General features: G+C 57.2%; 1 protein-coding gene across 1 annotated transcript; it reads right to left on the reverse strand.

The window, feature by feature from the left end:
- Positions 1-2,115: 2,115 nt before the first annotated feature.
- Positions 2,116-24,376, reverse strand: IGSF3 (immunoglobulin superfamily member 3; the record flags this gene model as incomplete). Its single annotated transcript, XM_044275240.1, has 9 exons — positions 2,116-3,653; positions 4,311-4,709; positions 5,317-5,733; positions 6,994-7,395; positions 13,612-14,016; positions 15,220-15,621; positions 18,570-18,959; positions 19,096-19,503; positions 23,983-24,376. Coding segments are annotated over 9 exons (3,468 nt in total), but the record flags the coding sequence as incomplete, so codon positions are not given.
- Between the last annotated feature and the right edge of the window lie 1,763 nt (positions 24,377-26,139).

Here is a 26,139-nt window from a genome sequence, read left to right on the forward strand (position 1 = left end):
TGTACATTATACTACATTCTATATTACACACTGCGCCATATATTATACAATGCAGCAGAGTGTACATTATACTACATTCTATATTACACACTGCGCTATATATTATACAATGCAGCAGAGTGTACATTATACTACATTCTATATTACACATTGCCCTATATATTATACAATGCAGCAGAGTGTACATTATACTACATTCTATATTACACACTGCGCTATATATTACACAATGCAGCAGAGTGTACATTATACTACATTCTATATTACACACTGCACTATATATTACACAATGCAGTAGAGTGTACATTATACTACATTCTATATTACACACTGCCCCATATATTATACAATGCAGCAGAGTGTACATTATACTACATTCTATATTACACACTGCGCTATATATTATACAATGCAGCAGAGTGTACATTATACTACATTCTATATTACACACTGCGCTATATATTATACAGTGCAGCAGAGTGTACATTATACTACATTCTATGATACACTGCGCTATATATTATACAATGCAGCAGAGTGTACATTATACTACATTCTATATTACACACTGCGCTATATATTATACAATGCAGCAGAGTGTACATTATACTACATTCTATATTACACACTGCGCCATATATTATACAATGCAGCAGAGTGTACATTATACTACATTCTATATTACACACTGCGCCATATATTATACAATGCAGCAGAGTGTACATTATACTACATTCTATATTACACACTGCGCTATATATTATACAATGCAGCAGTGTACATTATACTACATTCTATATTACACACTGCGCTATATATTATACAATGCAGCAGAGTGTACATTATACTACAGTCTATATTACACACTGCGCTATATATTATACATTGTAGTAGAGTATACATTATGTAACACTATACGTTATATATACACAGATTACACTACTAGACTATAGTATAATGTATAGTGCACTCAGTAATATGTCCTTGATGCCAGAAACGCGTCGGCCTGTGCACTTTGGGGATAACACTTGATTTATTCTGTTTCAATAAAAGGATCGACTTATCTCTGGAGATGGACTTACCTTTGAACCACACACTGGTGCAGGGAATCCATAGGAGTCAGTGAGCGGAAACCACAAAAACAACTATTCTGCCTTGTAATGTATAATGCAGTGTATAATGTATATAGTGTCCTGGGTAGTATATAATGCAGTGTATAATGTATATAGTGTCCTGGGTAGTATATAATGCAGTGTGTAATGTATATAGTGTCCTGGGTAGTATACAATGCAGTGTGTAATGTACAGTGCAGTGTATAATGTATAGTGCAGTGTATAATGTCCTGGGTAGTATATAGTGCAGTGTATAATGTATAGTGCAGTGTATAATGTATAGTACGATGTATAGTGTCCTGGGTAGTATATAATGCAGTGTGTAATTTATAGTGCAGTGTGTAATGTATAGTGCAGTGTATAATGTCCTGTGTAGTATATAATGCAGTGTGTAATGTATAGTGCAGTGTATAATGTATAGTGTCCTGGGTAGTATATAATGCAGTGTGTAATGTATAGTGCAGTGTATAATGTATAGTGTCCTGGGTAGTATATAATGCAGTGTATAATGTATAGTGCAGTGTATAATGCGGTGTATAATGTATAGTGCAGTGTATAATGCGGTGTATAATTGGTAGTGTAATTATCTTTACGTTTTCCCATTTTACTGTACAGCAGATGATATTCAGGCACCGCCGCTCCCCTCCCTCGACAGATAATCCGTGATATTCCCGCCACCACTTAGTGGTCTTAATGTTGTGGCTGCTCGTGTGCATGTAACCCTTTCCTTACAGGAGGCCGTATAATACCGCTGTTTATTCGGGGAGGGGGATGAGGCTGCAGCATGAAAAGGGTGGAGTTAGGCGAGGCAGCGGATTGGTCAGAGCCCATAGCACAGCTCTGACATCACAACTGGAAGAGCCGCCCACTCATAGAGAAATGCGTGTAGCGAGAGGGAAGGAACACATCCCGGACCTGTAGGGGGCGCTCTACGCAGTCACATAATCAGTCAGACAGTGATGAGCAGCACACGAGGAGTTAACAGAACACAGACTTTACTGTCATCAAATGAAGATCATAAAAAACAAGCTCAGTGCAACATATCACAAAATGAGGGGAAGGCGGGCGTCGGCGGGCTGGTCCTCACACGGTGTTGGGGCAGCGGACTGGCTCTCACATGGTGCGGCTGGTTGGCTCTCACAAGGTTGAGGCCGCGGAGGGCTGGCCCTCACGCAGTGCTGTGGCGGCGGGCTGTCCCTCACGCAGTGCTGTGGCGGCGGGCTGTCCCTCACGCAGTGCTGTGGCGGCGGGCTGTCCCTCACGCAGTGCTGTGGCGGCGGGCTGTCCCTCACGCAGTGCTGTGGCGGCGGGCTGTCCCTCACGCAGTGCTGTGGCGGCGGGCTGTCCCTCACGCAGTGCTGTGGCGGCGGGCTGGCCCTCACGCAGTGCTGTGGCGGCGGGCTGGCCCTCACGCAGTGCGGCGGCGGCGGGCTGGCCCTCACGCAGGCCGCTCTTAAGTTTATTAAGCATTTCACAAGCAGTGACCACAGAACCAATTCCCAGCTGCCGTTGGTGCCATTATATCCGGCGTTCGCACCGCAGAGATGGCGTTCCAATGGAATCATGATTTTGGCATCATGTACGGGGAGGGATTGGGACTGGAATGAACCATTATAAAAAAAGGAAGACGGTTTCCAGCAGGGGCCCTATGTACACGAATTCGTATTGGGTTCTCCTGTTCCTGAGCCATGCTCCACCTCCATATTCAAGATGGCCGTCCTGCGGGTAATCTATGAGGAAGACTGACCCAGCGATCCCAAGAAGACTTACCTGACCACCCCAACCCCTCTGAATTAACACTTTCACTCCCGGAGTGTATTACGACAAGATCGCTCCTTCTGGCAGTCGACCCATGATCCCACAGTGCAACAAAGAATCATACAGATATATCAAGGGTTAAAAACTGGGCAAACGCTAAAAAACATGGCAGAACGGGCGCTTACAGAGGGCTCCGCGTGGGGCCCTTGGGGCCACACAGACATCTCTTGTGAGTGAAATGCACTTTTATAGAAATGATACAATCTCTTGCTGCTCGAGTCCATCCCCCCCCACTACCGGAGCGGGGGGCACTGCCAGCCTGGCATCCGAGAAAGAGGAGGAATAAAACATGGCGGCAGGGGGCAATGTACTGAACCCACGGCCCCGCCCGGTAGTGTGCACATGGGTCGCCCTTCTGTCCGAGGAGCAGATATACAAAGCTTTGGCAGGGGCCAGGGAAAGGCACAATGCCCGCGGGTCCTGGCACAGTCTGCCCGATTCCTCCTTGGCTGAAGTGAGCGGGCACGCTGCTCTAGTCGATGGTGCCCGGGTGGATGCTGAGCACGGGCGGCTCCAAGCAGGTGGGAGAATAATTCAGGTGCGGCTCCTTGATCCATAAGAGCGGCACACCATTTTTGCCCTCGCCAGTCTTGCCGGACGGTCGGCTGCGGAAGCGGACGAGGAGGATGGTGATGATGAGGATGCCGAAGATGGGGAAGGGGTAGAAGAAGACCAGGTAGAAGAGCGCGTCGTTGGAGCAGATGACCGACTGCAGGTTGGATTCTGCGGAAGAAACAAACATGGATGACGGCACCGAGCGGCCGGGCAAGGGGCGCCCGAGCAGCCGGGCAAAAACTGAGGGCAGAACCGACACTGCCCTGGCATCACAATGCTGATCTATGGAGTGACGGGTCTTTTACTCCGGTCGCAGCAACAGCTGCAGTCACAATTCCACCGGCTGTCCTTCAGGCTGATTCTGCACAGAAAACACAATGCCGTGCAGCAGGGTGTGGCCATAATCCCAGGCGGCTGCATCCGAAGAGTGGCTACAGCTCTGGATGTGACTAGAGTATAAGACATGACACAACGGCAGCTCTGGATGTGACTGGAGTATAAGACATGACACAACGGCAGCTCTGGATGTGACTGGAGTATAAGACATGACACAACGGCAGCTCTGGATGTGACTGGAGTATAAGACATGACACAACGGCAGCTCTGGATGTGACTGGAGTATAAGACATGATAGTAATGATTGCAGCTCTGGATGTGACTGGAGTATAAGACATGATATGATTACAGCTCTGGATGTGACTGGAGTATAAGACATGATATAACGGCAGCTCTGGATGTGACTGGAGTATAAAGCTCAGAATTTACAGGCGGGGTTATCCTGTAACCTGACATGAAGTGTTGTAGAGCCCCCCTGCCCCCACTTACCTTTGCTCTGCACGGTCACCCATCCGATCAGTCTCTCGTCCTGTGCCAGCAGGTACCAGTCCCCGCGGGGCCCCATCATCCATTCCTGGACAGCGCAGGAGTAGTTTCCGGAGTCGGTCGGCCCGGCCTGAGGGACCCGCAGCTTATACATGGTGGGCGAGAGCTGGATCTGCTGCAGGCGGCCCTCCCAGCGTGGGGCGAGGGGGCTCCACACCCCAGAGCGGTCAGCCGTCAGGATGGTCTCAGCGTCCGCCCCTCGACCTCCACTGTGTAAAGACCAGGACACCGCAAGCTGGGAATCCGGCCGGGAACGGGATAAGATGGTGCAGTCCAGAGCAAAATGGCCACCGTCCAGCACAGAGACATTGAGGGGCGCCGTGTCCAGTAGGAGGTCCGCATCTGTGGGGGCAACATAGCGTTAATGACAAGTTCTACTACTTCCTAATGCGTTTCCTCACCTCAAGATCTCCGCTTGCTGTCAGTGACTGGAATGTTCACTGTTTGCTTACAAAGGCTAAAGACCTAACAATTCTCACTGCTGAGGGTTTGTTACAATTGTATCCAGTCTAGACAATAATCTGTGTACTCCAGACGGATACATTGTAACAAACCCTCAGGGCTGGAGATTTGCGCTGCTGTGTTGTTCAGACTAGAGGCGTAGCTATAGGGGGTGCAGAGGTAGCAGTCGCTACCGGGCCCAGGAGCCTGAGGGGCCCCAAAGACCCCTGTGCCACATAAGACGACACCGGTATTATAGAAGGTGCGTGCAGGTCAAGTTACACCTCTGCTGGAGGGAAGGGGTCAGGTCAAGAATTTGGCATGGGGGGTTGGGGGTGCCGTTTAAATTTTTGCGTCAGGTAGCACGAAGGCTGCAAAGCACTAAGGAAAGGGGGGCCCCAAGCTGGACTCTTGCACCAGGGCCCATATGCCTTCAGCTACGCCCCTGGTTCAGACGGGTACACAGGTACTGGGGAACACTGCGGCCCCAGCATCTTGTGGCACTCACCTGGGCGCCGCACACTGACGTAGGTGGCAGCTGACCGCTCCTCTGCCCGCTTGTCCCACTTTCCCGTGGGGTCCTGCAGCCATTCCTGCACCCGGCAGCTATAGGCGCCACTGTCCTGCTCCTCGGCCCGCAGTAAGGTGAGGGTGTAGAGCCCGGGGGACGGCTGCCCGAGGTGAAGGCGACTGCTGAACTCGGAGCTTCCTCTGTCTTCATCCTCACTGGGGGGCAGAGCGACGCCATCTGGGGATATCCGGCTCACAGTGCTCCTCTCAGACTCTCCTGCCCCCCAGACCATCCACTCCAGCGACAGGCGAGACTGCGGCAGGGTACGGTTCAGCACCCGGCACGGCACCGTCAAGTTCTCGCCCTCCAGGGAGGAAATATTTCGAGGGAGCTGATCCACCTGCAGGTTAATAACTGAAGAAGATGGGGCACACATGTCAACTGGGCACACTGACTCCTCCTGCCATACACCACAGACCGGCGTCCCTCCTCCTCCCACACACCACAGACCGGCGTCCCCTCCTCCTCCCATACACCACAGACCGGCGTCCCCCTCCTCCTCCCATACACTACAGACCGGCGTCCCCTCCTCCTGCCATACGCCACAGACCGGCGTCCCCTCCTCCTCACATACACCACAGACCGCGTCCCCTCCTCCTCCCACACACCACAGACCGGCGTCCCCCCCTCCTCCACACACCACAGACCGGCGCCCCCCCTCATCCCATACACCACACACCAGCGTCCCCTCCTCCCATACACCACACACCGGCGTCCCCCCCTCCTCCCATACACCACAGACCGGCGTCCCCTCCTCCTCCCATACACCACAGACCGGCGCCCCCTCCTCCTCCATACACCACAGACCGGCGCCCCCTCCTCCTCCCATACACCACAGACCGGCGCCCCCTCCTCCTCCCCCCATACACCACAGACCGGCGTCCCCTCCTCCTCCCATACACCACAGACCGGCGTCCCCTCCTCCTCCCATACACCACAGACCGGCGCCCCCTCCTCCTCCATACACCACAGACCGGCGTCCCCTCCTCCTCCATACCACCACAGACCGGCGTCCCCTCCTCCTCCATACACCACAGACCGGCGTCCCCTCCTCCACCCATACACCACAGACCGGCGCCCCCACCAACTCCCATACACAACAGACCGGCGTCCCCGTCCTCCACCCATACACCACAGACCGGCGCCCCCTCCTCCTCCCATACACCACAGACCGGCGCCCCCTCCTCCTCCCATACACCACAGACCGGCATCCCCTCCTCCTCCCATACACCACAGACCGGCATCCCCTCCTCCCATACACCACAGACCGGCGTCCCCTCCTCCTCCCATACACCACAGACCGCATCCCCTCCTCCTCCCATACACCACAGACCGGCGTCCCCTCCTCCCATACACCACAGACCGGCGTCCCCTCCTCCTCCCATACACCACAGACCGGCATCCCCTCCTCCCATACACCACAGACTGGTTCCCCCTCCTCCTCCCATACACCACAGACCGGCTTCCCATCCTCCCATACACCACAGACTGGTTCCCCCTCCTCCTCCCATACACCACAGACCGGCGTCCCCTCCTCCTCCCATACACTACAGACCGGCGTCCCCTCCTCCTCCTATACACCCCCAACCCGCACCCCTTTAACTCTCTTCTCACCGGGCATTTTCACGTTGACCTCCGTCAGTCCTGATGTATCCTTGGCCAGCTGGTACCAGGCCTGGTTGGGGTCGAGCACCCACTCCTCCACCTGGCAGTAGTAGCTGCCGCTGTCCTCCCTCCGGGCCCCTAGCAGGGTGAGTGTGTAGTTTCCGGGGGTCAGCTCCTCCAGCTGCAGCCGGTTCTTCAGATCCGCCTCCTCGGTGTAAGTGCCATACTCCATGCCGGCCCCGCTGCGCACAATCAGCCTCCCGTCAGCACCCGAGGGCTCCTGAGCGAACCACAGCACTGAGAAGCGGGAGTCCTGGGTACTCTGAGAGCGCACCGCGCAGGTCAGGGTCACCGATGAGCCCTCCACCACCGCCACCAAGCGCTTCCCCTTACTGATCTGCAGCCGCGACACTGAAAGACAGGACGGGGCACAACCGTGAGAATAATGACCCCCAACCAGGAGGAAATGTAACCCTGCCTCCTACAGACTGGGAATGCTGGGAGAGACCACTGCAGGCTACAGCTCACTGTCACCCAGCTTTTCCAGGCTCCTCACATACCGCTGTGTAATAAGGTGGATTGCCGTGGTCTCTGGGAAAGGTGGGCGACAATCCACGTGTATTCATCATTCAGGGTCCCGGGAAAGCTGGGTGACGCTATACAGTCAGTATAATCCTGCAGCTGATGGTGGGGGATGCGGGACACATCTCCTCGCCCCGAGCTTTCCCCATTGATACTGGGACCCGCAGACTGCAGTCACTTCCCTGCCAGGCAACCGTTGCTAAGCAGACCCACGTTTCCAGGGGAACCAGAGGCACAGAGTCCCGAGGAGTGGGCGTAGGAGACCGAGGGCTGCGCAGAAATAGGGAGAAGATAACACAACCGATCCACATCTTATGTTAATGAGGACCCTATATACACCGGGATCAGTACAAATGGCCCTATATACAGGGGGATCACTATACATGGACCCTATATACACCGGGATCAGTAAACATGGACACTATATACATGGGGATCAGTACAAATGGCCCTATATACAGGGGGATCACTATACATGGACCCTATATACACCGGGATCAGTAAACATGGACCCTATATACACCGGGATCAGTACAAATGGCCCTATATACAGGGGGATCACTATACATGGACCCTATATACACCGGGATCAGTAAACATGGACACTATATACATGGGGATCAGTAAACATGGACCCTATATACACCGGGATCAGTACAAATGGCCCTATATACAGGGGGATCACTATACATGGACCCTATATACACCGGGATCAGTAAACATGGACCCTATATACACTGGGATCAGTAAAGATGGACCCTATATTCACCGGGATCAGTAAACATGGACCCTATATACAGCGGGATCAGTAAACATGGACCCTATATTCACCGGGATCAGTAAACATGGACCCTATATACAGCGGGATCAGTAAATATGGACACTATATACAGCGGGATCAGTAAATATGGACCCTATATACACCGGGATCAGTAAAGATGGACCCTATATACACTGGGATCAGTAAACATGGACCCTATATACACCGGGGATCAGTAAAGATGGACCCTATACACACACCGGGATCAGTAAAGATGGACCCTATACACACACCGGGATTAGTAAAGATGGACCCTATATACACTGGGATCAGTAAACATGGACCCTATATACACACTGGGATCAGTAAAGATGGACCCTATATACACTGGGATCAGTAAACATGGACCCTATATACACACTGGGATCAGTAAAGATGGACCCTATATACACCGGGATCAGTAAACATGGACCCTATATACAGCGGGATCAGTAAACATGGACCCTATATTCACCGGGATCAGTAAACATGGACCCTATATACAGCGGGATCAGTAAATATGGACACTATATACAGCGGGATCAGTAAATATGGACCCTATATACACCGGGATCAGTAAAGATGGACCCTATATACACTGGGATCAGTAAAGATGGACCCTATATACACCGGGATCAGTAAAGATGGACCCTATACACACACCGGGATCAGTAAAGATGGACCCTATACACACACCGGGATTAGTAAAGATGGACCCTATATACACTGGGATCAGTAAACATGGACCCTATATACACACTGGGATCAGTAAAGATGGACCCTATATACACTGGGATCAGTAAACATGGACCCTATATACACACTGGGATCAGTAAAGATGGACCCTATATACACCGGGATCAGTAAACATGGACCCTATATACAGCGGGATCAGTAAACATGGACCCTATATTCACCGGGATCAGTAAACATGGACCCTATATACAGCGGGATCAGTAAATATGGACACTATATACAGCGGGATCAGTAAATATGGACCCTATATACACCGGGATCAGTAAAGATGGACCCTATATACACTGGGATCAGTAAACATGGACCCTATATACACCGGGATCAGTAAAGATGGACCCTATACACACACCGGGATCAGTAAAGATGGACCCTATACACACACCGGGATTAGTAAAGATGGACCCTATATACACTGGGATCAGTAAACATGGACCCTATATACACACTGGGATCAGTAAAGATGGACCCTATATACACTGGGATCAGTAAACATGGACCCTATATACACACTGGGATCAGTAAAGATGGACCCTATATTCACCGGGATCAGTAAACATGGACCCTATATACAGCGGGATCAGTAAACATGGACCCTATATTCACCGGGATCAGTAAACATGGACCCTATATACAGCGGGATCAGTAAATATGGACACTATATACAGCGGGATCAGTAAATATGGACCCTATATACACCGGGATCAGTAAAGATGGACCCTATATACACTGGGATCAGTAAAGATGGACCCTATATACACCGGGATCAGTAAGATGGACCCTATACACACACCGGGATCAGTAAAGATGGACCCTATACACACACCGGGATTAGTAAAGATGGACCCTATATACACTGGGATCAGTAAACATGGACCCTATATACACACTGGGATCAGTAAAGATGGACCCTATATACACTGGGATCAGTAAACATGGACCCTATATACACACTGGGATCAGTAAAGATGGACCCTATATACACCGGGATCAGTAAACATGGACCCTATATTCACCGGGATCACTGGATCCCATATAGACAGGTCATATTTTTGCACATAGGACGACCATCCTGTCCATCTACAGGTGCGAGGTCATGTGGCTGCCCCAGGTGGAGGGGGGCGCTGTAGCTTGATAAATAAGGGCACCAGAAGGGACCCATCCGCCTCGCCCCATTACCCTCCTCCAAGGTACAAATCACATCTGGTTCAAAAGCTGAATCTAGAGCGGGTGATATCATCTCCATAACCGGAGAGCTCATGGTGCGCTTATCAGCCCCTCCCCCATCTATGGGGATGAATCCGTAATAATCAGGAACCATTCCCCTGGACGCAGAGCGAACATTATAACCGAGCCGGGACATCCAGGGGGGCGCGACTAATGGCTTCCAGAGGAGGGGGGGATGCTGGAGAGACAGCAGGGAGGAGGAGAGACTGCTGAGAGAGGGGGGGATGCTGGAGAGACAGCAGGAGGAGGAGAGACTGCTGAGAGAGGGGGCGATGATGGAGAGACAGCAGGAAGGAGGAGAGACTGCTGAGAGAGGGGGGGATGCTGGAGAGACAGCAGGGAGGAGGAGAGACTGCTGAGAGAGGGGGCAATGATGGAGAGACAGCAGGGAGGAGGAGAGACTGCTGAGAGAGGGGGCAATGATGGAGAGAGAGCAGGGAGGAGGAGAGACTGCTGAGAGAGGGGGCAATGATGGAGAGACAGCAGGGAGGAGGAGAGACTGCTGAGAGAGGGGGGGATGCTGGAGAGACAGCAGGGAGGAGGAGAGACTGCTGAGAGAGGGGGGGATGCTGGAGAGACAGCAGGGAAGAGGAGAGACTGCTGAGAGAGGGGGGGATGCTGGAGAGACAGCTGGGAGGAGGAGAGACTGCTGAGAGAGGGGGCGATGATGGAGAGACAGCAGGAAGGAGGAGAGACTGCTGAGAGAGGGGGCAATGCTGGAGAGAGACAGCAGGAAGGAGGAGAGACTGCTGAGAGAGGGGGCAATGCTGGAGAGAGACAGCAGGGAGGAGAGAGACTGCTGAGAGAGGGGGGGGATGATGGAGAGACAGCAGGGAGGAGAGAGACTGCTGAGAGAGGGGGGAATGCTGGAGAGACAGCAGGGAGGAGAGAGACTGCTGAGAGAGGGGGCAATGATGGAGAGACAGCAGGGAGGAGGAGAGACTGCTGAGAGAGGGGGGGATGCTGGAGAGACAGCAGGGAGGAGGAGAGACTGCTGAGAGAGGGGGGGATGATGGAGAGACAGCAGGGAGGAGAGAGACTGCTGAGAGAGGGGGGAATGCTGGCGAGACAGCAGGGAGGAGAGAGACTGCTGAGAGAGGGGGCAATGATGGAGAGACAGCAGGGAGGAGGAGAGACTGCTGAGAGAGGGGGGGATGATGGAGAGACAGCAGGGAGGAGAGAGACTGCTGAGAGAGGGGGGAATGCTGGCGAGACAGCAGGGAGGATTAGAGAGACTGCTGAGAGAGGGGGCAATGATGGAGAGACAGCAGGGAGGAGGAGAGACTGCTGAGAGAGGGGGGGATGCTGGAGAGACAGCAGGGAGGAGGAGAGACTGCTGAGAGAGGGGGCAATGATGGAGAGACTGCTGAGAGAGGGGGCAATGATGGAGAGAGAGCAGGGAGGAGGAGAGACTGCTGAGAGAGGGGGCAATGATGGAGAGACAGCAGGGAGGAGGAGAGACTGCTGAGAGAGGGGGCAATGATGGAGAGAGACAGCAGGAAGGAGGAGAGACTGCTGAGAGAGGGGGTAATGCTGGAGAGACAGCAGGGAGGAGGAGAGACTGCTGAGAGAGGGGGCAATGATGGAGAGACAGCAGGGAGGAGGAGAGAGACTGCTGAGAGAGGGGGGGATGCTGGAGAGACAGCAGGGAGGAGGAGAGACTGCTGAGAGAGGGGGGGATGCTGGAGAGACAGCAGGGAGGAGGAGAGACTGCTGAGAGAGGGGGGGATGATGGAGAGACAGCAGGGAGGAGAGAGACTGCTGAGAGAGGGGCAATGTGGCGGGTTATGCTGTGTGTATAGTGGATGTTATGCTGTCTGTATAGTGGATGTTATGCTGTCTGTATAGTGGATGTTATGCTGTCTGTATAGTGGATGTTATGTGGCGGGTTATGCTGTCTGTATAGTGGATGTTATGTGGCGGGTTATGCTGTCTGTATAGTGGATGTTATGTGGCGGGTTATGCTGTCTGTATAGTGGATGTTATGCTGTCTGTATAGTGGATGTTATGTGGCGGGTTATGCTGTCTGTATAGTGGATGTTATGTGGCGGGTTATGCTGTCTGTATAGTGGATGTTATGCTGTCTGTATAGTGGATGTTATGCTGTCTGTATAGTGGATGTTATGCTGTCTGTATAGTGGATGTTATGCTGTCTGTATAGTGGATGTTATGTGGCGGGTTATGCTGTGTGTATAGTGGATGTTATGTGGCGGGTTATGCTGTGTGTATAGTGGATGTTATGTGGCGGGTTATGCTGTCTGTATAGTGGATGTTATGCTGTCTGTATAGTGGATGTTATGCTGTCTGTATAGTGGATGTTATGCTGTCTGTATAGTGGATGTTATGTGGCGGGTTATGCTGTCTGTATAGTGGATGTTATGTGGCGGGTTATGCTGTCTGTATAGTGGATGTTATGCTGTCTGTATAGTGGATGTTATGCTGTCTGTATAGTGGATGTTATGTGGCGGGTTATGCTGTCTGTATAGTGGATGTTATGTGGCGGGTTATGCTGTCTGTATAGTGGATGTTATGCTGTCTGTATAGTGGATGTTATGTGGCGGGTTATGCTGTGTGTATAGTGGATGTTATGTGGCGGGTTATGCTGTCTGTATAGTGGATGTTATGTGGCGGGTTATGCTGTCTGTATAGTGGATGTTATGCTGTCTGTATAGTGGATGTTATGTGGCGGGTTATGCTGTCTGTATAGTGGATGTTATGCGGCGGGTTATGCTGTGTGTATAGTGGATGGTATGTGGCGGGTTATGCTGTCTGTATAGTGGATGGTATGTGGCGGGTTATGCTGTCTGTATAGTGGATGGTATGTGGCGGGTTATGCTGTCTGTATAGTGGATGGTATGTGGCGGGTTATGCTGTGTGTATAGTGGATGTTATGTGGCGGGTTATGCTGTCTGTATAGTGGATGTTATGTGGCACGTTATGCTGTCTGTATAGTGGATGTTATGCTGTCTGTATAGCGGATGTTATGTGGCGGGTTATACTGTCTGTATAGTGGATGTTATGTGGCGGGTTATGCTGTCTGTATAGTAGATGTTATGTGGCGGGTTATGCTGTCTGTATAGCGGATGTTATGCTGTGTGTATAGTGGATGTTATGCGGCTCTGTGGAGTACACAGGTAGCAGAGGTAGTGGTGTCCTATTACACACAGGCGTCTCTCATCACTAGGGGGTGTAGATCTGGATTTACCAGTCTGACGGTGAGGGCCACGCCCGGCTCTGTGTGGCACAGGATGGCAGACGTCTCTCACCTGGTCGCTGGACTCGGATCTCCAGCAGGTTGGAGGTTCTCTCTGCCAGGCGGCTCCAGCTGGAGTTGTAGTCCCGTCTCCACAGCTCGGCCACGCACTGGTACTTCCCGGCCTCGGAGTCGCTGGCCCGGCTGACGCTCAGACGCACGTTGTGGCTGGAGTCGGTTTTCTCCACAATGCTGCGGCCTCGGAAGTTGCCAGCTCGGTCACCCCACTGCACCCCGCCGGAGCGGCTGAACGTCACCAGGTCATGGCTGTCCCCTCCGCTGGCCGGCTGGAATCGCCAGGTCACCGAGATGCCCACCCAGGGCGGATAGTGAGGCTTCAGGATGCACTGAAGGTCAAAAGAGTCATAGTAGCTGACACCAGGGGTGCGGGTGATGGCCGTCACCGCAAAACCCGTCTCTGCAGGAGGAAGAAGAAGAAGAGAATTAACACGTAGGAATCCTGAAATCCTCTGTGCTGCTGGAAGGACCCTGCTCCTTCCACTATGTAACTCTCATCCCGTCACCTCCACAAGATCAGCACACTGGTCTCCTGAAATCCTCTGTGCTGCTGGGAGGACCCTGCTCCTTCCACTATGTAACTCTCATCCTGTCACCTCCACAAGATCAGCACACTCCTCTCCTGAAATCCTCTGTGCTGCTGGGAGGACCCTGCTCCTTCCACTGTGTAACTCTCATCCTGTCACCTCCACAGGATCAGCACGCTCCTCTCCTGAAATACTCTGTGCTGCTGGGAAAACCCTGCTCCTTCCACTATGTAACTCTCATCCTGTAACCTCCACCAGATCAGCACGCTCCTCTCCTGAAATCCTCTGTGCTGCTGGGACCCTGCGCCTTCCACTATGTAACTCTCACCCTATGTGCTCTCCTGAAATCCTCTGTGCTGCTGGGAGGACCCTGCTCCTTCCACTATGTAACTCTCACCCTGTCACCTCCACAGGATCAGCACACTCCTCTCCTGAAATCCTCTGTGCTGATCCCTCTATGTGACTGTAGCGTCCTCGGCTCTGCTGGTGTCACATGACTCTGATCTCATGGCGGTTACTGTCTCTCTCGCTCCTTGTTGCTCTCTCAGTGGCTCGCCTCTGCGGTCTCTGCCGACAGACATTGCTCGTGGTCACTCAGCCACGCCACTTATGCTTATTGTCTGCAGTGGTAGTGAGCGGACAGCACGTTCCACACACTCATCATGGACCGGTGCCACAATTTCAGGTAGAACCGTCGCACAGATATCACCGTGATGTCTGATGCTCCAGTCACATCCAGAGCTGCAGCCACAACTATCCTGACAGGGCCCTGAGCTTCTTCATCACCCCCATGTAGATGTGAGCGGTGGCTTCACGCCATGATAGGTGCGGTTAATGAACTGACCTGCCCCCATGTATACATCACATCCAGAGCTGCACTCACGTTTCTGCCCTCTTCTATCCTAATACTACTCTGACCTCAGATTATGCTGCTTGTTCAGGGTCTCCACAGAGCATGGGGCCCATGATGCTGAATTCCAGGTCAGTGCAGAGCTCTGCCCGTCCGCACAAGAGGCAGCACTGGATGTGACTGGAGTAGAAGCGGTTGTGCTACCTTATGGAGCTTGGTGACTCACCTAGCGAGGTGACGTCCACACTGGTCCTGGCGGACCTCTCGCCCAGCCTCTGCCAATCTCCGTCATAGCTGGGCAGCCACTCTGTGACGCGGCACTCGTAGGAGCCAGCATCTTGGCGCTGGCTGCTCTCCAGCTCTAGGGTGAAGGTGTCGGAGCCGGACCTCACCATCCGCAGACCTCCGCTACTGGCTCGTTCTCGGTACGCCTGGCTCGCCCAGGTCACTCCATCCCGATCCTGCTGGATGACCTCTCTCTGGCGGTTTTGTGCATCCTGGAGGTGCCATGAGGCAGATATGCGGCTCTGTGGCCCAAACAGTGAGGCCACCAAACAAGTCAAGAAGATGCGGGAGCCTTCCAGGACCGAGCTGGAGTTCGCCAACACCGTGACCGTAACAGAGGTCTCTGCAAATGAGGAAGAGACAGACACAAGAAACATTTACATCCGACCCCAGGATGGGTGAAAGACCCGGAGGAGCCCCGGTGACAGGAGGGGGGCAGACCCGGAGGAGCCCCGGTGACAGGAGGGGGGGCAGACCCGGAGGAGCCCCGGTGACAGGAGGGGGGCAGACCCGGAGGAGCCCCGGTGACAGGAGGGGGGCAGACCCGGAGGAGCCCCGGTGACAGGGGGGGGACAGACAGGGAGGAGCCCCGGTGACAGGGGGGGGACAGACAGGGAGGAGCCCCGGTGACAGGGGGGGGACAGACAGGGAGGAGCCCCGGTGACAGGGGGGGGACAGACAGGGAGGAGCCCCGGTGACAGGGGGGGGACAGACAGGGAGGAGCCCCGGTGACAGGGGGGGGACAGACAGGGAGGAGCCCCGGTGACAGGGGGGGGACAGACAGGGAGGAGCCCCGGTGACAGGGGGGGGACAGACAGGGAGGAGCCCCGGTGACAGGGGGGGGGACAGACAGGGAGGAGCCCCGGTGACAGGGGGGGGACAGACAGGGAGGAGCCCCGGTGACAGGGGGGGGACAGACAGGGAGGAGCCCCGGTGACAGGAGGGGGACAGACAGGGAGGAGCCCCGGTGACAGGAGGGGGACAGACAGGGAGGAGCCCCGGTGACAGGAGGGGGACAGACAGGGAGGAGCCCCGGTGACAGGAGGGGGACAGACAGGGAGGAGCCCCGGTGACAGGAGGGGGACAGACAGGGAGGAGCCCCGGTGACAGGAGGGGGACAGACAGGGAGGAGCCCCGGTGACAGGAGGGGGACAGACAGGAGGAGCCCCGGTGACAGGAGGGGGACAGACAGGGAGGAGCCCCGGTGACAGGAGGGGGACAGACAGGGAGGAGCCCCGGTGACAGGAGGGGGACAGACAGGGAGGAGCCCCGGTGACAGGAGGGGGACAGACAGGGAGGAGCCCCGGTGACAGGAGGGGGACAGACAGGGAGGAGCCCCGGTGACAGGAGGGGGACAGACAGGGAGGAGCCCCGGTGACAGGAGGGGGACAGACAGGGAGGAGCCCCGGTGACAGGAGGGGGACAGACAGGGAGGAGCCCCGGTGACAGGAGGGGACAGACAGGGAGGAGCCCCGGTGACAGGAGGGGGACAGACAGGGAGGAGCCCCGGTGACAGGAGGGGGACAGACAGGGAGGAGCCCCGGTGACAGGAGGGGGACAGACAGGGAGGAGCCCCGGTGACAGGAGGGGGACAGACAGGGAGGAGCCCCGGTGACAGGAGGGGGACAGACAGGGAGGAGCCCCGGTGACAGGAGGGGGACAGACAGGGAGGAGCCCCGGTGACAGGAGGGGGACAGACAGGGAGGAGCCCCGGTGACAGGAGGGGGACAGACAGGGAGGAGCCCCGGTGACAGGAGGGGGACAGACAGGGAGGAGCCCCGGTGACAGGAGGGGGACAGACAGGGAGGAGCCCCGGTGACAGGAGGGGGACAGACAGGGAGGAGCCCCGGTGACAGGAGGGGGACAGACAGGGAGGAGCCCCGGTGACAGGAGGGGGACAGACAGGGAGGAGCCCGGTGACAGGAGGGGGACAGACAGGGAGGAGCCCCGGTGACAGGAGGGGGACAGACAGGGAGGAGCCCCGGTGACAGGAGGGGGACAGACAGGGAGGAGCCCCGGTGACAGGAGGGGGACAGACAGGGAGGAGCCCCGGTGACAGGAGGGGGACAGACAGGGAGGAGCCCCGGTGACAGGAGGGGGACAGACAGGGAGGAGCCCCGGTGACAGGAGGGGGACAGACAGGGAGGAGCCCGGGTGACAGGAGGGGGACAGACAGGGAGGAAGCCCCGGTGACAGGAGGGGGACAGACAGGGAGGAGCCCGGTGACAGGGGGGGGACAGACAGGGAGGAGCCCCGGTGACAGGAGGGGACAGACAGGGAGGAGCCCCGGTGACAGGAGGGGTACAGAACGGAACGGCCCCGCTCCACATGGGGAGACAGACCAGGAGGACGGCCCGCTCACATTGGGGAACAGACACGGAGAAGAAGGCCCCGCTCACATGGGGACAGACACGGAGAAGGCCCGCTCACATGGGGGGACAGACACGGAGAAGGCCCGCCTCACATGGGGGACAGACACGGAGAAGGCCCGCTCACATGGGGGACAGACACGGAGAGCCCGCTCACATGGGGGACGACACGGAGAAGGCCCGCTCACATGGGGACGACACGGAGAAGGGCCCGCTCACATGGGGGACAGACACGGAGAAGGCCCGCTCACATGGGGGACAGACACGAGAAGGCCCGCTCACATGGGGGACAGACACGGAGAAGGCCCGCTCACATGGGGGACAGACACGGAGAAGGCCCGCTCACATGGGGGACAGACACGGAGAAGGCCCGCTCACATGGGGGACAGACACGGAGAAGGCCCGCTCACATGGGGGACAGACACGGAGAAGGCCCGCTCACATGGGGGACAGACACGGAGAAGGCCCGCTCACATGGGGGACAGACACGGAGAAGGCCCGCTCACATGGGGGACAGACACGGAGAAGGCCCGCTCACCTGGGGGACAGACATGGAGAAGGCCCGCTCACATGGGGGACAGACATGGAGAAGGCCCGCTCACATGGGGGACAGACATGGAGAAGGCCCGCTCACATGGGGGACAGACATGGAGAAGGCCGCTCACATGGGGGACAGACATGGAGATGGGTCGCTCACATGGGGGACAGACATGGAGGAAGGCCCCGCTCACATGGGGGACAGACATGGAGAAGGCCCGCTCACATGGGGGACAGACATGGAGATGGGTCGCTCACATGGGGGACAGACATGGAGAAGGCCCGCTCACATGGGGGACAGACATGGAGAAGGCCCGCTCGCATGGGGGACAGACATGGAGATGGGTCGCTCACATGGGGGACAGACATGGAGAAGGCAGCTTACTCAGGGCTGAGACAGTGATGGGGATGTTCTTCGGTCTTTTGCTGTCGCGGTCCGCCATTTCGCCGGACGCCGACTTCTCCCTCTCCGTCACTCTGCAGTTGTATTTGCCGCTATCTTCTGGACGAAGCCGAAAGATCTTGAGGGAGAAGATGCTGTCACTGTCCCGGGCCACGCGCACCTCTCCGTGACCCTCCCTCTGGCTGTAGTCTCCGGTCAGGGTGGCCACCCCGCCGGGGCTCAGACTGGCGATTAGTGAGCTGTTAAAGGCCCAGGACACCGCGAATATGCGGTCAGCTGCGTTCTGAGCCTCAATGATGCAGCGCAGCTCCGCGGCCTCCCCTGCGCTGTACATACGGCGGTCCGTCTCCAGACGCACATTGAATTCCTTATCTATAAGAGAGAGATTGTCCCATAGTGACCAGGGTGTAGACTACGGCTATCCCCTATACTGCTGCTGACAGCCTGCCCATATATCACATCAGGAGTTGTCACAGCCCCATGTCCCCAGCTTTCCCTCCATTTTTACCTGTTGCTTGGACAATGACCTCTGACCCCTCGGAGTGTTTGGTGGTCATAGTGAACCAGGATCGGTCGGGGTCCTCTATCCACTCGGCCCCCTGGCAGTAGTACTCCCCCTGGTCAGACGGGTGCAGGTTGTACATGGTCAGGCGGAAGGTGCTGTTCCCCACTTTGTTCAGCTGGACGTCGCCCACCGAGAAGCGCTGAGTGTAGGACGAACCAGGGCGCAGGGTGAACTCTCGGGTCAGGGTGATCACCTCCTCCGTTTGCTCGCCATTCTTGCGGTACCATGACACGGAAATGTGGGTGTGCTGGAGGGTGCTGTGGGAAACGTCACACGAGAGCTGCAGGGAGCCCCCCTCAACCTTCTGCAGGGTCTGAGCCGAGGACGAGACGAGCAGCGTGTCAGGGATCACTGCGGACAGAGGAAACGGTCAGAGCAGGGGTCCCCCCATCAGTCCTGATAATGGGGGCACCCCCGTAACAGGGCGATAGTGCCTTACAAGAACCTGAACCCCCAAACCCCACGAACTGGACTAGAACAAACAGTTACACATCCTGTACGTTAGCGGGAAGAGAAGGGACCTTCAACAGCTGCTGCCCCCCGCACGTCTGGTCAATGGGAGAGGAGGCACCGTGCTGCCAGGAACCTTATGTACCCCCGTCTACCACACCCCTCCACCCCCTTTCCCCAGGACCCCTCCATCCCCCCCCCCCCCGTTCTTCCCCAGGACCCCTCCATTCCCCCCCCCCCTTCCCCAGGACCCCTCCGCTTCTCCCCCCGCCCTTCCTCAGGACCCCTCCGCTCTCCCCCCCCCCCCCTTCCTCAGGACCCCTCCGCTCTCCCCCCCCCTTCTCAGGACCCCTCCGCTCTCCCCCCCCCCTTCCTCAGGACCCCTCCGCTCTCCCCCCCCCCTCCTCAGCCTCCCCTCCCCCCCCCCCTTCCTCAGGACCCCTCCGCTCTCCCCCCCCCCCCTTCCTCAGGACCCCTCCGCTCTCCCCCCCCCCCTTCCTCAGGACCCCTCCGCTCTCCCCCCCCCCCTTCCTCAGGACCCCTCCGCTCTCCCCCCCCGCCCTTCCTCAGGACCCCTCCGCTCTCCCCCCCCCCCCCCTTCCTCAGGACCCCTCCGCTCTCCCCCCCCTTCCTCAGGACCCCTCCGCTCTCCCCCCCCCCCCTTCCTCAGGACCCCTCCGCTCTCCCCCCCCCCTTCCTCAGGACCCCTCCGCTCTCCCCCCCCTTCCTCAGGACCCCTCCGCTCTCCCCCCCCCCCTTCCTCAGGACCCCTCCGCTCTCCCCCCCGCCCTTCCTCAGGACCCCTCCGCTCTCCCCCCCGCCCTTCCTCAGGACCCCTCCGCTCTCCCCCCGCCCTTCCTCAGGACCCCTCCGCTCTCCCCCCCCCCCGCCCTTCCTCAGGACCCCTCTGCTCTCCCCCCCGCCCTTCCCCAGGTCTCCTCCGCTCTCCCCCCTGCCCTTCCCCAGGTCTCCTCCGCTCTCCCCCCGGTCTCCTCCGCTATCCCCCCGCCCTTCCCTCAGGACCCCTCCGCTCTTCCCCAGGTCTCCTCCGCTCTCCCCCCCACCCTTCCCTCAGGACCCCTCCGCTCTGCCCCCTGCCCCTGTGTACGCCATGTGGGGTGACATGACATACGTGACCCCTGTAAATGCCATGTGTGGAGTGGGTGACATGACATACGTGACCCCCCCTGTATACGCCGTGTGTGGGGTGACATGTCATACGTGACCCCTGTATACGCCGTGTGTGGGGTGACATGTCATACGTGACCCCCCCCTGTATACGCCGTGTGTGGGGTGACATGTCATACGTGACCCCCCCTGTATACGCCGTGTGTGGGGTGACATGTCATATGTGACCCCCCCCTGTATACGCCGTGTGTGGGGTGACATGTCATACGTGACCCCCCCCTGTATACGCCGTGTGTGGGGTGACATGTCATACGTGACCCCCTTGTATACGCCGTGTGTGGGGTGACATGTCATACGTGACCCCTGTATACGCCGTGTGTAGGGTGACGGGTCATACATGACCCCTGTATACGCCGTGTGTAGGGTGACGGGTCATACATGACACAGCCGTGACAAGGAGACCTCACACTGGATTCCTCATGTTTCTGAAGCCCCTGCGCACCTCCCCCACCCTGACAGCTGGACGTGAGAGGAGGAGGAAGGGACTATATTACTACAAGGACCAGCAGCTCCCAGCCTGGAGGGCAAGGACATGAGTGGGTCACACACAGCCGAGATTCATCAACAGAGTCATAAATCTATGTGGCGGTATATGGTACAGGGTGAGGCACAGGTACCAGACATTGCTCCATCCCAGCATCTTAACGTCTACCCGTTCTATGGGCGCTCATCAGCCGTGTGAAAAGCCTTCAGAACAATAAATCTGCAGTATGCCTGCCTCCGCTCTCCCCCCCGCCCTTCTTCAGGACCCCTCCGCCCTCCCCCCGCCCTTCCTCAGGACCCCTCAACCCTTCCTCAGGACCCCTCCGCTCTCCCCCCCGCCCTTCCTCAGGACCCCTCCGCCCTCCCCCCGCCCTTCCTCAGGACCCCTCAACCCTTCCTCAGGACCCCTCCGCTCTCCCCCCGCCCTTCCTCAGGACCCCTCCCCGCCCTTCCTCAGGACCACTCCGCTCTCGCCCCCCCCGCCCTTCCTCAGGACCACTCCGCTCTCGCCCCCCCCGCCCCTTCCTCAGGACCACTCCGCTCTCCCCCCCCGCCCTTCCTCAGGACCCCTCCGCTCTCCCCCCCGCCCTTCCTCAGGACCCCTCCGCTCTCCCCCCCGCCCTTCCTCAGGACCCCTCCGCTCTCCCCCCCGCCCTTCCTCAGGACCCCTCCGCTCTCCCCCCCGCCCTTCCTCAGGACCCCTCCGCTCTCCCCCCCGCCCTTCCTCAGGACCCCTCCGCTCTCCCCCCCGCCCTTCCTCAGGACCCCTCCGCTCTCCCCCCCGCCCTCCTCAGGACCCCTCCGCTCTCCCCCCCGCCCTTCCTCAGGACCCCTCCGCTCTCCCCCCCGCCCTTCCTCAGGACCCCTCCGCTCTCCCCCCGCCCTTCCTCAGGACCCCTCCGCTCTCCCCCCCCGCCCTTCCTCAGGACCCCTCCGCTCTCCCCCCCCGCCCTTCCTCAGGACCCCTCCGCTCTCCCCCCCGCCCTTCCTCAGGACCCCTCCGCTCTCCCCCCCCGCCCTCCTCAGGACCCCTCCGCTCTCCCCCCCCCGCCCTTCCTCAGGACCCCTCCGCTCTCCCCCCCGCCCTTCCTCAGGACCCTCCGCTCTCCCCCCCGCCTTCCTCAGGACCCCTCCGCTCCCCCCGCCCTTCCTCAGGACCCCTCCGCTCTCCCCCCCGCCCTTCCTCAGGACCCCTCCGCTCTCACCCCCCGCCCTTCTCAGGACCCCTCCGCTCTCCCCCCCGCCCCTTCCTCAGGACCCCTCCGCTCTCCCCCCCCGCCCTTCCTCAGGACCCCTCCGCTCTCCCCCCCGCCCTTCCTCAGGACCCCTCCGCTCTCCCCCGCCCTTCCTCAGGACCCCTCCGCTCTCCCCCCCGCCCTTCCTCAGGACCCCTCCGCTCTCCCCCCGCCCTTCCTCAGGACCCCTCCGCTCTCCCCCCGCCCTTCCTCAGGACCCCTCCGCTCTCTCCCCCGCCCTTCCTCAGGACCCCTCCGCTCTCTCCCCACCCTTCCTCAGGACCCCTCCGCTCTGAGTTGGGAGACCCCCATACACATTATACACTTGTCAGGCCCCCCCATACTTGGTGGGCTCACCCCGTCTATCCTCTCAGGCTCCTTTAGCATTAGGTGGGGTTTGCGAGGCTCAGGGGCCCAGACCCCCAGGTGGAGGACGATAAGAACATGTAATCATGCTCCATCCTCGCCAATCCATCCTCATTTAATAAAGCCGTGGGGGAGGGGGGCACAAATTAACTCGTCAACTGCCAGCGCACAGCAGCCGCCAGAAGACAAAGCAGCTTCCGCTCCAGACATAAAGCAGATCTGTAATGAAAAGATAAATGACCGGCTGCCAGACAGGGCGTGGGCAGAGGAGGGAAGGTGCCAGGGCGCGGGCAGAGGAGGGAAGGTGCCAATCAGATTCCACCTTTCATTTTACAGATGGCCCTCCCTGCAGTCCCCCTGTGTATGATGGGTGTCCCCTCCCCGCTGCAGTCCCCCTGTGTATGATGGGTGTCCCCTCCCCGCTGCAGTCCTCCTGTGTATAATGGGCGTCCCCTCCCTGCACTGCAGGCATCTCAGGCAGCTGTGGTGGGCACTGGTATGGCTGCTGCCACCACCCGCTCCCCCTCCTGGAGCGTCCCTTCCCTCTGACTGTCTCCAGCTGTCGGCCATCTGCCCCCTCGCCTCTCACACCAGATTCCCTGGAGCTTCTCTCTAAAAGCGGCGGCCGGGGGTGGAAAGTGTTCCAGAAAATGTCCCATTAACTATTTATGTGCCAGCTGGGAATGTGTCGTGCAGAGGAGGGGGAGCGTTCCCCATCTGTAACCTGGGAGGGGGCGTCAGTGATGGAGGCTACAGCCAGATGCAAGACCCCGGCGCTGGGGGGGCCTGACCTGGATCATATCTGCTTGTGTGACCAGTAGATGCTCTGTGGGAGCCTCCTCCGCCCCAGTCACATTCAGAGACGCCAGCGGCCGCCGCTCCTCGTCTTATGATTAGTTAAGAACAAAAGTGTTTGTGTGAAGAAGCGAGAGGAGATGGAAGAAGCCGCAATCAATAGCGAGACGTCAGAGAAGATGTGAGTGCCGGAGACACCATTAACTACACCCCAGGCCACAGCCGTCCGGGGGAGGGGTGGCGCACAGCTCCGAGGGTGCGCAGGAAGGCCGAGCCTCAGCCCATAGTCAGCGCCGCCGCCTGCGACACTTACCGCTCAGGTTGACCTTGGCGCTGTAGCTGCCGTAGAAATTGGGGTCGGTGTTGGGGGTGTGACACTCGTACTCTCCGGCGTCCCGTTCCTGCAGCTGGCGGATGTGTAGAAGGCTGTGGTCCCCGGTCACCCTCTCCACGTAGATGTCACCACTGCGGACCCGCTGGCTGTAGATGGCGTAGGAGAAGGAGGCGTCCTGGGTGCTGACCATCTGGACCTCCCTGTCGGGGGCGGACGGCAGGTAGATGGAGTACTGGAAGTTCTGCTCCGAGGGGCCCTGGTAGCCGCTCACCTTGCACCAGATGGTAATGTGGGAGCCCACGGTGCGGTACAGGGGCCCCTGCTGGACGGTCACCTCCCGCTGGGCCCAGGAGACGCCTGTGAAGAGGACACAAAATGGAGAATTATTTCAAGATCAGAGCGTCATTTACCGTAAATATTACGCCAACATATCGGCGCCAAACTGGCTCCGGCATCATAGGAGAAGTACGGCGACAGATTCCTCATGAATCACATCCAGCGCCCACGTCTCATCCTCCGCGCCCACACAGCGCAGCTCCGGTGCCAGCTCATCTCACAGCGCTGGCAGGTGTCATGGCCGCCAGGGACTGTTACTGACAGTCATACAGGACCCCTGTATACACCGTGTGGGGTGACGTGACATACATGACCCCTGTATACGCCGTGTGTAGGGTGACGGGTCATACATGACCCCTGTATACGCAGTGTGTAGGGTGACGGGTCATACATGACCCCTGTATACGCCGTGTGTAGGGTGACGGGTCATACATGACACAGCCGTGACAAGGAGACCTCACACTGGATGCCTCATGTTTCTGAAGCTCCTGTGCACCTCCCCCACCCTGACAGCTGGACGTGAGAGGAGGAGGAAGGGACTATAATACTACAAGGCCAAGGACCAGCAGCTCCCAGCCTGGAGGGCAAGGACATGAGTGGGTCACACACAGCCGAGATTCATCAATAGAGTCATAAATCTATGTGGCGGTATATGGTACAGGGTGAGGCACAGGTACCAGACATTGCTCCATCCCAGCATCTTAACGTCTACCCGTTCTATGGGCGCTCATCAGCCGTGTGAAAAGCCTTCAGAATAATAAATCTGGAGTATGCCTGCAGTCTGAAAAACACATGACGACATGAAGAACCTGACCATGGGGAGGTGAGGGACAACATGGTGCACCTAACCATGAAGGGAGTGAGGGACAACACAGAGAACCTATAACTTGACCATGAGGGGAGTGAGGGACAACATGGAGAGCTTGACCATGAGCAGAGTGACGGATGGTATGGAGAATATGACCATGAGGGGTGTGAGGGACAACATGAAGAACCTAACCGTGGTCAATGGGGTTGAGGGACGACATGGAGAACCTGGCCATGAGGATGGCATGGAGAACATGAAGCATGGGGGGTGAGGGACAACATGGAGAACCTGACCACGAGGGGAGTGAGGGACAACATGGAGAACCTGACCACGAGGGGAGTGAGCGACAACATGGAGAACCTGACCACGAGGGGAGTGAGCGACAACATGGAGAACCTGACCACGAGGGGAGTGAGCGACAACATGGAGAACCTGACCACGAGGGGAGTGAGCGACAACATTGAGAACCTGACCACGAGGGGAGTGAGCGACAACATTGAGAACCTGACCACGAGGGGAATGTCGGATGTCACGGAGACCCCGATCACGAGGGGAGTGTTGCATGGCACGGAGAACCTCACCATGAGGGGAGTGAGGGATGACATTAAGAACCTGAACATGGGGGGTGGCTTTGAGGGATGACATGGAGAACCTGGCCATTGCATGTAAGGTCACAGAGGCTGAACATGGCACATGGTTGTGATGAATGCGCGGTGACAGGTGCCGCTGACACATCAGTTACTCAGCGGTTAGACTGGTTCAGTCATGAATGAGGAAATCATCTTCTCAGCAGCTCCTCGCCCTGGGGGGCACAGAGTCGTCTCTACCCCCCACTCCCTGACCGGATCTCACACCACTACCCCACATATTGGGTTTTACGTAAACTTCAGTGTCTCTGCTCCGATTCCTTTATATAGAAGGTCACTCCCCTCTCCTATTCTCTGGCAGTGTGTCAGTCTTCACTGCTTAGTTCTGACCTTGCATTCATGCGC

This window comes from Bufo gargarizans, unplaced genomic scaffold (assembly GCF_014858855.1).
Source record: "Bufo gargarizans isolate SCDJY-AF-19 unplaced genomic scaffold, ASM1485885v1 original_scaffold_991_pilon, whole genome shotgun sequence".
NCBI lineage: Eukaryota > Metazoa > Chordata > Amphibia > Anura > Bufonidae > Bufo > Bufo gargarizans.